Here is a 12,846-nt window from a genome sequence, read left to right as displayed (position 1 = left end):
TGATTGGAAGTGAAATATAAGACAAAGTGGGAGATAAGAATGATATCAGAGAGTCTGATAACACTATTTGCTGATTCAAAATATTCTGGGACTATGACGAAAAATCATGAATTTTGTTTTAGATGCTATTGGATAAGTCAGTAGAGGTGTCAGTTTGGCAGTTGGACATAATATCTAGAGTTCAGGAGATTAAATTGGATGGATGCCATCTCTTTTGCAGCATAGGTAGTGTATAAAGCATGGAACTGACGTGTGTCAATCTTGAGCACAGGGCTCTGGGGCATTGCACTTTAGTTCCCTGGAAGAGGGCATCTCATCTATTGGGGAAAAAATGGAACATGGTCCTTATTACTTCCATATTTAAGGCAATTCCATGCCAATGTTTTTGACTTCTGGCCTGACTGAAGCTTGAAAAATGGCAACTTGGCCCTGTGCAAAGGTCTTAAGAAGTAGTCATTGCCTTGGCCTATTTGCCCTGGCTCTCAGTGAGCTTTTAAAATGCCAGTGAGCTCTAATCCTGTTGATTGACCCACAGCTGTGAATACAAGATGCTGACTCCAGAAGTGCAACTCATTCTGGAAAGGGCACCATCCCTTTCCCACTAAGGACTGCTGAGAGAGCCACCTGAAGTCTGCATAGGCTTAGCAGCAGCTGCACTTCTACTCAATCAGATCAAACTGAAGTTCTTTTTTGCTTCCCGAGGAACCCTGGGTATTTGTTTTTAGAACACTGAACAGTAAGAATCCTCGCTTAACTGACACACAAGTGCTTTATGTTTGAAAAGGATTTGGCCAGGCCTATGTCTTACCAGAATGACTGGAAAAACTCCTGTTACAGTTAGGTTGTCTTTCTGAATTTGCAGTGTGACGGTGAGGACAAGAAGAGAAGTGGCTGCCTATCTAATGGAATTATTTTGGCACTAGCACACCAGTACTAGATTCACAACTCTCTTTAACTCCTGAATTTTTCCTAGAATTATAATGACCCTATATAAAGCCTCCTGCTTTACCTCCCAGTCCTAACTGGGGACTAACTTTCTCCCTGCATGCTTCCCCACCACAAATTGCTCCCTGTGTTGTTACATTTCTTAATGCAGTTATTCTCAGCCTTTGCTAAACACTGGAATCACCTGGGGAACTTTAAAAAATCCTGAAGTCCGGGTCCTATCCCCAGAGATTCCAACTTAATTGTCTTCCAGTGTGGCCCAGACAATTGGATTCTTAAAAGCTCCCTAGGTGACCCACATATAGCCAGGATTGAGAACCACAGGCCTCCAGACTCTGTTTTCCAGATTAACAACAACAACCACCATCACAACAACAAAAATCGAATTTTAGGAACCCAAACTATGAAGGTTAAAAGTGAAGGCCCCAGGGCTTCTCTTCTTTTACAGGTGACATTACTGAACAGCAGTAGCCTTTTGAAGAACAAATGCTGCTGCTTGTCATCTCTACAATACTGCCAGATCCAAACAAAGGCAAGAGAGCAGAGAAGGTAATATCTTGGGAAAGGTAGGACCCTATATGCTAACAGCATGGGGACGACTTCCTTTAAAACTAAATTTGTCAGAAGCAAATTTGGGTATGCAAAGCAGAAGTTTCAGGAGGTGAGTTCCCACTCTGTCCTAACTGTCTACAGATTATTTCTCCTAGGCATGCAAAAGGAGCCATCACGTAGCACCTCTGCTCTTCAGGAAGCTCACTGGAAAGGAGGTGGACAGAACCTTCCACACTTGCAACTCAAAATGTGCTCTATGGCCAGCAGCCTTCAACTTCGTCTAGTAGCTTCTTAGAAATTTAGTATTTGCTGGGGTTGGGGTTGTGGCTCAGTGGTAGAGTGCTCGCCTAGAAATTTAGTATTTGGGGCCCCCTTCCAGACCTATTCAGTAAGAATCTGCATTTTAAGAAGATGCCCATGCAATATGCAATTCAAAGTTCGACGAGCATTGGTTCATAGGACTCCAGGTAATGCAACGCGCCTAATTCTTTCGAACACCCGAGGCCCAAATGGAGGCAGTCACTTATTTCTCCTCCCGGAGTGGATAGTCTTGTGGTGAGTGGTGGAGAAGCTTGGCAGGACAAGGTGCAGACTAGGTCCAGGGCGGTTCCTCCCGCGCCACGCCTCACTCCTGGGTCTCAGCGGGACGCGCTGTTGCTGTGGCAGCGCCCGGACGCAGCAAGAGCAGTGGCTGCTGTGGCCTCCTCCTCTTACTCCAAAGGCCTCCCTGGACCCCAAACTCGGGCCCAGCCTCGGCTCCTCCATGCCACGGAGGAGACGTCAGAGCCGGGTGAGCGCCCAGGAGGGCGGCCGGGAGGAAGAGGCGCCCCCGGAGGTGTCAACCTTGCCCTCAGCGCAGTCGCAGCCCCCACAGAAGTTCCAAGAGACCGCCGATCCGGTTTTGCTCCGGGGCATCTTCGAGATCCGGAGGGGCAGCTGCGACGTGGTACTGAGCCAACGGGCCCTGAAGTGGTGGCCCATTCAGCCCGAGCGCCCGGCGGGTGAGTGCCAGTCCCGGTGCCACAGTCTCCCAGGCGGCGTAGTCTCGGGTGCTTCTGCCCCGCCTCCTCTTCACTCCTCTTGCCTCCTTCCTCCTGCTGTGCCCCGGTAGGCTACAGTGTCCTCGACAGCGCTTCCTCCCTCCCAACTGGGGAAATGTGTGCAATTCCCCTGTCTCCACCAGCTAGGCTTTCCCTTCCCAGGCCACTTCCCGACAGACGTCATGCTCAGTTCCTGCAGAGCGCAGAGAAACTTGAACCTGCAAGGGGAAGTGATTTACAAGTGGTGGGGGGAGGTGATTTACAAGGGGGGAGGACGCCATCTACTCCACCCCACCAAATTGACGCTTCAGTCCAACTTCTGAAGGTACACTAATAGTATAAACCGTTCACAAAGTGTCTAATACATGGGTTCTGAGTCCAACTCTCATTTTAATGTCTCACAACCCCAATATTTTGGGGTTCCGGGATTTGCCCACCCTCACATTCGTTGCCACTGTGGAGCTTGTTCAGGCTGTCTAGAAACTCGATTTTGGGTGTTAACTCAAAATCTGGTTTCCTTGGATTTGCCCTTACTCATTTAAAATTTTAGTGCTATAATACTGCAGTTTACAATAGAAATATTTCAAGTCTTAACCCAGAGATGACTCAGTAGAAAACGTTGGAATTCGACACATAAGCCTGTTTTAGTTAAGTACAACACTACAAAAATTTTTAAAAATTGCCTTTCCCTATTGGTAAACTAGACATCATGGGCTGTTTATGTTATAGAAAGCAGCAGTCACTGTTCTAAAGTTTCTTGTTCAAAAGTCTAACAAAATGAAACCCTCTAGCTGGAACCCAGCATGGGTTGTGGGTGGGAATTCTGTATGTGCTGTCTGTCATGCCCCTTACTGAACTAAATCTATCTTTGACTTTGATTAAAATGTTTTCAGGTGTTTTGAAAACCAAAGTGATTTATTTTCTCCAACCTTTGAAGTTAAAAGCCAGCTGGATGACTATGGAATTATTCTGTGAGTTTTTAAGTTAGCTTAAGTTATGTGATATAGAAGTTTATAATCAGAACCCTAAGAGCCAATTTAACCTACAGTAAAGCTGAAATACTATAGAATTAGAATTAGACATTGTGTGATGAGAAACCATACAAATCAATGTTTCAGTGCTGGTACATGGAAAAGCAAATAATGACATGAAAAAAGAAATGTCATTTTATATTGAGTGGTGATTGAGGAAAAATAGGTTTAATTAGTTCTCCTGGTAATGGAGTTTAAAAAGACAACTTGACAGTTTCATAACTCTAAAGGTTCCAATACTGATTCTTTAGTTTCACCTGAAAACCTTTTGGTTTTCTTTCCTTTATATGAGTGTACTACTTTTTCTTTGTAATTAATGCCTGGCTTTTAAACCACTTTGGGCCTCTAAATTTGGAGCCACAGAAGTTGAATTAATTTAAACTGAACAATGAAAACTAATGAATGAATTTGATTGGAACTGGTGAATTTGGTCAGAAAATGGAAGAGAAAACATATCAAAGTTATGGTACTTGGGAGGACATGGAATGATAGGATAAGGTGCAGGAGACCATGTCCATTGATGGTTGATGGGTGACTTGCTGTCCCAGGAAAGGATAGGATGAAGATGTAGAAAGGTCTCAGGGCATTATTAGATCAAACATATGAAATATTTTAAGTCCACCCAGTTTTAAACCTCATAGTGTCTTAGTTGTTTTCACTGAGATAAGATACCATGCAATCTTTTCCTGATTTCCTATCTTGAGCAATGTGAGCAAAGACACTGAAGTGTTTTATGAGGGCTATCACGGCCAAAATTGTGACTAATTGATGGTCTTGCTGGCAGAGTAAATGAGGATAACTATAGTGATTTATGTGCTCTTTATTGGGTTCAAGGGTAACTTGGAATAATGACTGTTACCCTTCCTCACAGAAGTGAGGCTTGTGTGGAGAGCATAAGTCAAGGTGGGAGGTTCAGAAGCATTAGCACTCATCTTTGGTATTATTTTTTAATGGAAGCAATGTTTTTAGTATATTAGTTCTAGTCAATGAATATGTTAACCTAATCAGCAGTTACTCTATTAATGGATATTTGGTACTTATGCTAAGGTGCTTTGCTAGATGCTGTGAAGATGAAAAATGATCTGGTATATTTTCCTTCAGGAAATTGTACTTTTCAGGAAAGACATGTGACTCCAATAAAACCCTGTGTCACCAAACATTAGGAAACTAATAACTTTTTTTGTTGAGTGATATAAAGATCCGTAAGTTGTGGGCCCTGCCTCTAAGTATTTCAATGTGTTTAGAGGGGAGGAATATGTTTTTGACAGGACTCTGATCGTGCAGAAACAATTTGCTGTTTAAGTCACTACTCTCCCCCTCAAAAAAATAGCTGAAAACTGTTTCATGAAGGGTTGTGGTTTTGTATTATTTTCCTAGGGTTGTAGTAACAAATCAGTACAAATTTGGTGGCTTAAAATGCAGGACTGTATTTTTTTTTCATAGTTTTGGAGGCTACAAGTCATTTAAGATGTCATTAGGGAGCTGGGTGCAGCTTGGGTTAAGTGCTTGTTTGGCGTGTGTGAGGCCTGGTTTCCATGTCCACCCTCCTTCTGAAAGCTTGAGTGGGTCCTCCTTTGCCTCCTTCAGTTCTGGTGGCTTCTGGTATTCCTCAGCTTGTGGCAGCAGAACTGTTGGCTGTGTCTTCACAAGGCCTTCCCCTCCTTCTCTGCATGCCCTATTTGTAAAGGCAGAAATTATTGAATTTAAGATTACCCTAAACCCACAGTGATCTCATCTTAAAATCCTTGATTACATGGCAAAGACTTTCTTTCCCAATATGGTCATATCCTGAGGTCCAACTGCATTGGAGTTTTGGGGAACACTTTTCAATGTAGTAAAAATATGTAAAGGGTGTGGGAGAAAAATTTTAGGTTGAAGTAATAAAGGAAGAAAATAAATGGCTGTCTTCTGGGAATAGTGACTGATAGAGCCTGTCAAAGTATAGGAGTAAGAGAATATTTCACGGGCAAATAGACGCCTGAAGACACAGGTAAGAAGTTTGAGTTTTATTTAGTTCGAAGTGTGAAGTTTTCTCCTGGTTTTTCTTCTATGTTTATCAAAAACTTTTATCTGAGTCTTTATCCCAATTCCTGCCATTGCTGATGGCCATTGCTCTCTGACCTTCTAGATCTCTTCCCTTTTGGTGACTTTCACCTTCAATCCAGTTTGCCACCTGGCTCCATCTTCCCTGGGACATGGATCAGCCCTCTGTGCAGCAATACCACTAGTCAACCTAGTAGGCATCGGTGATTGTCATCTCTCTTCAAAGCCAGTCCATCCCATCTCTCCCACCTTTTCTAGGCGGTTGTCTCCTGTCTTGTGCCCTCCTTCTTAGGTCTGCAGCCTTTTTTCTCCTCTAGCTCTTTTACCTCCCATTTTGACGTTCCCTACCTTGATCTTCTAAATTCCTCTAGCTGATGCTCTGCCCCTTCTCACTTGCTTTGAAAAAAAATGGTTTATTCTCACTGCCTCTTACCTATTCCTCTACCATCTGAGACCTGGTCTCCTTCAATAAAATGGGAAATTTCAGGTTCCACCTATTTGGATTTTTACTTCATTTAACTTTGACTCGGCTCTCTCAGATCTGTGACACCAGGAGCACCTCACTTATTGGTTTCAGATGGGATTTCTTTCTGTCTGCTTGTCAAATGTGGCATTACCAATGAATTTGGTCCGATCTGGTTAATTGTGTACTTTCTGATTTGTGTTGCCCAAAATTCTCAACTACCATTAATTATCATCAGAAACACTATAAATTTTGTATATCCATAAGAAAAACAACTTTTCTTGCTCTTGGTCTTGTTCTCTATCAAGAATATGGAAGTCAGTAATCGCCAGTATATTTAACTTTGTTTCTCAGGTGTATGTAAGTTGTGGTGGAATGTTTAGATGGAGAACTAGAATTTCTTATACCTTACATTGGAATCATGGGATTCCATATAGAAGTAATAAATACTTTGGCTTAATATGTAAAGGACTGATTAGGCAGCCACCTAGAATCTAAATGAGGATTTCAAAGGTAACCCCAGCTTGGATGTCCCTCACTTACTACTTCAATCAATCACCAATCCTGCTTCTTCTGTTTGCTAAGTGTTTCTCACATATACCTTCCTTTTTTGTCCAGTCAATCATAACCTTAGCTCAGGCCTTATGATCTCACTTGACCTCTTCCTTTACCTCCCTTGAGCTTGTGCTTAAATGTTCCTGGTTCCTTTTACTGCCTTACATTATTTTGATGACATTTATACCCTCATATATGATATGATTTCTGTTGTCTGTCCTCCCCATGACCACCCACTTCAAGAGGACAGGATTTTTTTGTCTATTATTGACTATCCTAATAAGAAACAAATGGCATTTCATATTAGGGTGACTTGAAGAGTTTTTAAAAGGTAGTTCAGTATTTATTCTTCCCTCATCTGAGTTTTTTTTCATGGCTTCAGTTACTCACAAAAATACTAAATGGAGAATTCCATAAAAGATTCATAAGTTTTAAATTGTGTGCTGTTTTGAGGAGTGTGATAAATCACGTGACATCAGCTCCATCTTCCCTGGGACATGGATCATCCCTCTGTGCAGCATATTCCTGCTGTGCATGCTGTCTAGCCAGCAGTCATTCAGTAGCTGTCTTGGTTATTAGTAGTATTGACTAGTAGTATTGAATAGTAGTATTGCAGTGCTTGTACATAGGGTTCAGGATTATCTGCAGTTTTAGGTATTTGCTGGGGATCTTGGAACATATTCCCCATGGGTAAAGGGGAATGACTGTATTTTTAAAGGTGTAGGAAGAATGTAAGAATCTTGAAATACTCTTGGGATTAGTGATAAATGGGCAAGTAATACCATTTGTAGGCCCAAAATTGTAAACTGAGGGAGCAGGTGCTTGAGCCTGGATTCAGAGACCATGTGGAGGAAGTTACCAGATAGCTCCTTTTGGCTTTTGCCTCAGGTTGACAAATTTCCTGAGTCAATCCTGCAGGAAGGGAGATAGGAACTAAATTCCCAAGCTTCTTCTCTTCTATCCCATACCACAGTCCATAAGCCAACTAGAAGGCAGCGCACAGGGGAACACTTGATGACTATATAGAGTGGCTTGCCAGGACACAAAACAGGTGAAAAAGTGTGGAGACAGTCTGGCTGGAAAAAATATACATATATTCAGAACATCTGTTATGTTTATTGTTGGTACCTTGAAGAGTGCTTGGCACATAAGCAGTATTTGTTGAATGAATGAATTTGTGACTGACTTACTGGTCTCCTGAACTTTAGTTTTGCTAATTGCTTTGTGACTTGATTACTACACTCCTACTTAATACTGACCCCTCATCACCTATGGGAGCAATATCCTTTCCCTCCTCCCAATTTTTACTAAGCATAGGAACAAAACATGGATCTCTAGTATATAACACATGAAGGCAGAGGTCCTTTGATAGCAGTGGATTTCCTCTTCTCCTAGTGGAGATATGATCTCTGTTGAGGGAGGGAGTGAGATGAGAGATATTTTGCATGTGATCTTAATGCTTGGCACCTGCCTATCTCTGTATCTTTATTCTCTAGTACTTTTCTCATTGTACCACCCCGTAATAGAAAGGATTACAAAAATAGTTCTCCATATACTGTCTTTTCTTAGCTTTTATAGCTACAGGGAATTGGCTTCCTTTGTGCTGCTTTTTTGATGCTTACATGTTTAAATTCATTAAAACCAATAAGTAAAGGTTTATTATATATTTCTTTTTCTCTTTAGGCATAACTGGATCTCATACACAGACACTGAATAAAACTTTGTTGTATTTTCAATTAGATGATAAGCTCCTTGAGGGTCTTTCAAATTTGTATTATTCTTGTATTTCTATTGTAGGAGTTAATGTTGGTCCATTCTCTACTGTGAGGGACAGAGCAGGAATGTTCCATTTTGCTCAGCTACGGGGTAGAAAGCAAGGAGCAGGAAATATACAAGAATGCCACCACTATAATAGAAATTGTCTACCAAATTCTTTTATTTAATTGTCTGCAATTGTGCCTGATGATCTATTAGAATTCACAATTATGGCCATTTTGCTTGTGGATCTTACATGATTTTATTCGCAGTAATATAAGGTAGTTGTCAAGCTGTCTGTGACCTAGGAGGGAGAAAAGTTCTGAAGAGATGAAAGAAGCATCTGGTGATGTTTTTGAGGCCAAACATGAAAGATCAAATCAACCTGGGTCATGGGATTCTAAGGCAAAGCAGGTCAAGTACAGGGCCCAGGGTGCAAAGCTCCCCATGTTGTGCCAAGATTGGATATAAGGTACCAAAAAACAAGAAGAACGTTTGGACAGGGGACATGGGCAGATGCCACAAATTAATTCGTATATTTCATGATGTAACTGTTAGCTTGTGCTGTTACTGGATCCAATGTTTTCAGAGTTCAATATTTTAAAAACCACCAGTGGTTGTCTATTGCATTGTTCTCAATCTCAACCAAGGACAATCTTCTGAAATATGTCCTTATTAGGTAGTAAGCTTTTATTTGAAATGTAAGATTGAAGCAGAATATAGCATCCTCAAAGCTGCATGTGTTTACTGTCTTATGTGACTGAATGATTTTACCTAGGTCCCATAAAGCCAAAGCTATTGATGGAGAGAGGAAGGAATGGGTGGGATTAGATGTTAAGCTTATATTTTAGTACATTTAAGAATGATCCACTTAGGGATCTCTGTGACACATGTCAAATGTCTATAATGTTATCTCACGATGGTAACACGTGTCTCCACACAGTCCTCTGAAGTGAGAGCTCTGTAGGGACTAAAAAGTACTGTATATATTTCTGTGCCAGCATGTGATTTTCCAAAACAAAAGTTTCACAAAACAATTCTCACCATTGCTACGTGAGTCACTCTAATGTTCTGTTTTCATTATAAACATGCTGATTATTACTCACTAAATTAACATCATAATTTCATAAAAGACAGCACCTTGAAGTATGAAAAAGTGCTTCTGGGTGCTTTATAGCCTCTCTCCCCCAGCTGTCTGTAGTCTGCTCCCATCTGTGGTGTAGGACAGATTTCAGGAGTTGGTAAAGGCCCTGAGATCATGTCTCTGCAAATAGCAAGGTGTGTAAACTGACTCAGGCAAATGACCCTCTGAATTTATTCACCAGAAAAATGAGGGATTTGTATTATATTGTGTCTAAACATTATCAATTTTGACCACCTGTGAAGTTGCATTTTAAAGAAAAAAAACTGGGCATGTTGTCAAATAAGAGTAATCTGAGCAAGGTTTGAATGGTCAATGGGGTCAACTGTCTGGTGTGTGTGCAGGGGTGTTGTATTTTACAGCAGGAACTTCTCAGCCCTAATGAGTTTCTAATTAGAAGAACCCCATGGGAAATATGGGCCCTTTACTTCTCTGCCTCAGCTTCAGGGCCTTCTGTTGAGAAGTGGGCAATGGCTTCTTAACAGGTCTGGTCTTTGGAGCAAAGAAACCACTTTCTGGAAGAAAAGAGCTGATCAAGGCAAGTTGTAAGCAGATTTTTTTTTTTTTCATGAACAACAAAAAGGACTAGGTCATCTGTTTTTGCATTCCATTTAATTTTCCTATAATCTTATAATTTCTGAGCAAATTTTTTGTTTAGTATTAGAATATTGTTTCAAATATTTCATTTTTAAATGAGAGTTTCAAATCACTATTATAGTTTACAACTCTATTTTTTAACAAGGTGCACAACTTCATGATGTAATTTTAAAATAATTATTACCACCACAACTTTGAGTTCAGCTGAATTGGAGGAGTGACCAGAAAATCTGAGAAATCTAGGCTTCAAAATATGGTCTTGAAAATGTTTCTTACTGCTATGAGTCAAAATTAGTTTCTTGAGCTTTGGGTTTATACAAACATATTTACTTTCTGAAAAATTGCAACATGAAAGGTAATGTGGAAAAATGTGAAAATGAGAAAAAAATCAATTTGAGAACAACAAGAGTTAGTGATTATGTGGGACTTAGCAGAGCAGGGTATATTCTAAGTATTAATCTGCCTAAGCTGTTTGGGAACAGATGTACGTGAAACAGATACCCGGTGTTCTGTTGTGTACATCCAAAGTGAGACATCTGTCGGTAGACCCTGTGGTCAGAAATAATGGAAGCAGGGGTTAACCCCCCAAATGACCTATTACTCATGTGAATTATTGAAGAACTAATTATTCAGTAAGACTTGATGCTTTGATTCATCAGTCCACACATTAATAAGAAAGTACCTACTTAAAAATTATTAGTGTATTCCAAAGCTGTCAAATTTGAAGGAATTTTTAAATGATGTGAAGATTCAAGTTTACCTAATAACTGCATACACTGTATGCTTACAAAGTTTTAAAATTATTAATAGTTTTAAAATGTTAGAAAGGTCTATGCTCAAAGGTTTTACTTTTTATTTAGGTAAATTTTTCACAGAAAAGCAAACGTAGAGTGACTTTTCTCAAGCAGGCCTGCTGGTTAGGCTTCCTATAATTATAGCAGTGCTTGCATCTGAATTGGTCAGTATAGGTGCCACCAGCCACTCGTGGCTAGTTGAGCAGCAAAAATATGGCTAGTGTGACTGATGAACTGTGTTTTTAAACAATATTTAATTTTAATTAAATCTAATAGCTACATGCAGCTAGTGGAAACTGCTTTAAACAACACAGCTCTAATAAATGAAAAACTGAAAGTGTTTATTTCTGGACTGAGGTTGTAACTTAATGGTAGTGCACTCGACCAGCATGCAGGAGGCCCTAGGTTCAATCCTCATCATGGCAAAAAGAAAACAAGTTCATTTTCCTTTATTCTAAGGTTTTAGTTTTAATCTTTATTTCTATATAGAATAGAAGATATAATTTTCAAAAAAATTAACCCCAGTGTAGAACTGATGAAGTTGTACAATTTGAGCAAACTATTTATAGACAAGCAAATGAGTTCAAGAGCTATCAAAGAGATAGAGCCCTTCAACATATTTTGTATGTACACAAAATATTATTTGTGAATTAGTAGTAAAGTTGGTTTTGTGTACAAAAATCACTGTATTTTTCACAATCATTGAGATTTATTGTTTTAAGCTGAAATATGGCAGATGCAATCTCTTTCAAGGATTGTTCATTTGAAATAATTACTATCTTAGCCGGTACACTCTGACTCCATAGAAGTTGCAGACTAATGTTATTACTAACTGGGCCACATCCATGTGGCACCATATATAGAATAGTACTTCTAAAAATGTATTACCACTTTTGTTTTCCTTTTGTCTCTCCCCTCTTCCTACCCCACAGGGCCCTGTGGGCCTGGAATTGGTACAGAAGTATCCCACTAGGAGTAGGGAATAGCACTTTCACTGAAGCCAAGGGACAAGCAAATGAGACTCTGATAGGCTGGGCCAAGGTCATTAAACCAGAGAGGGTGATCCAGATGGGACTGTCCAAAGCAGGAGGTCCTGGAGTGAACTGCAGAAATATAAACATGATCAAAGAGGCAGGGCAAGGGATGTGGAGAACAGAGCAACTGAGTATGCAGGAAGATACTGTTGCCTACTCTGGCCACTTTTGTAATTTGGGAAAGTGGACCACTCTTGTGTAACGCGCCAAGAATGTGGTAGGTACACCTCACTGCAGTTGTGTCATCTCAGTATCAGACTATTCATCAGAACTTTATTGTTCTTAACCAGGTTAGTGTATTACTTAACTAGGTTGTTAGATTACATTTCAGACAGTTACAACTACAACTCTACATGTATCATCAAACTCATACATACAAACCTCTCGAAGGCCTTCCATATGACTGAATTTCTGCCCCTGTTTTGGAGGAGCAGGGCTGGTGATGGGGGCTGTACTTGCTAAGCAAGTGAGTTCCATGCATGTATATATGTATCTGTATGTGTGTGTACATGCAGGTGTGTGCTCCTGTGTTAAGCAAAGGGAAGGAGCTCACTGTAGCTCTTGTGTTTTTCAAAATAAGTATGTGCTGGAGGAAGTAAAAGAAAGAAGGAAGGGAACAGAGCATTGGGAAATTACTATACGAATTTTTGCCATACCAACCAGCAGTTAAGATCCTTAGAGTAATAAATGACTGAATCCAGAGATAGCAGGCAAGTAGGTAATATACATAATAAAACTAAAACAAGGAAAAAAGGCACAGTTGGTAAGCCTTTCTTTTCTTTTCTTTTTTTTTGGTATAACTGGCATGGTGCTACGGACTTATGGTAAGCCTAAAGATAAAGTCTAAAATAATGTACCAGCCGGCATCAGGGAATTCCTATGTATATTCCAAGATT

General features: G+C 40.3%; 1 protein-coding gene across 2 annotated transcripts in view; it reads left to right on the top strand.

Annotated features, from left to right (window-relative positions):
- Positions 1–1,608: 1,608 nt before the first annotated feature.
- The window catches only part of Cerkl (ceramide kinase like), a 108,677-nt gene continuing 97,439 nt past the window's right edge, over positions 1,609–12,846 (top strand). The window contains exon 1 of one of the 2 annotated variants that reach the window (XM_048808116.1): positions 1,609–2,498. In XM_048808116.1, the coding sequence (XP_048664073.1) occupies positions 2,261–2,498 (238 nt within the window). In that variant the 5' untranslated portion in view covers positions 1,609–2,260. The remainder of the gene's footprint in view (positions 2,499–12,846) is intronic. The other variant, XM_015481120.2, reaches the window with a different exon arrangement.

The sequence above is a fragment of the Marmota marmota genome, unplaced genomic scaffold, assembly GCF_001458135.2.
Source record: "Marmota marmota marmota unplaced genomic scaffold, marMar, whole genome shotgun sequence".
Taxonomy (NCBI): Eukaryota; Metazoa; Chordata; class Mammalia; order Rodentia; family Sciuridae; genus Marmota; species Marmota marmota.
Note: the sequence above shows the minus strand (reverse complement) of the source record. Positions and strands in the feature narration are given on the sequence as shown.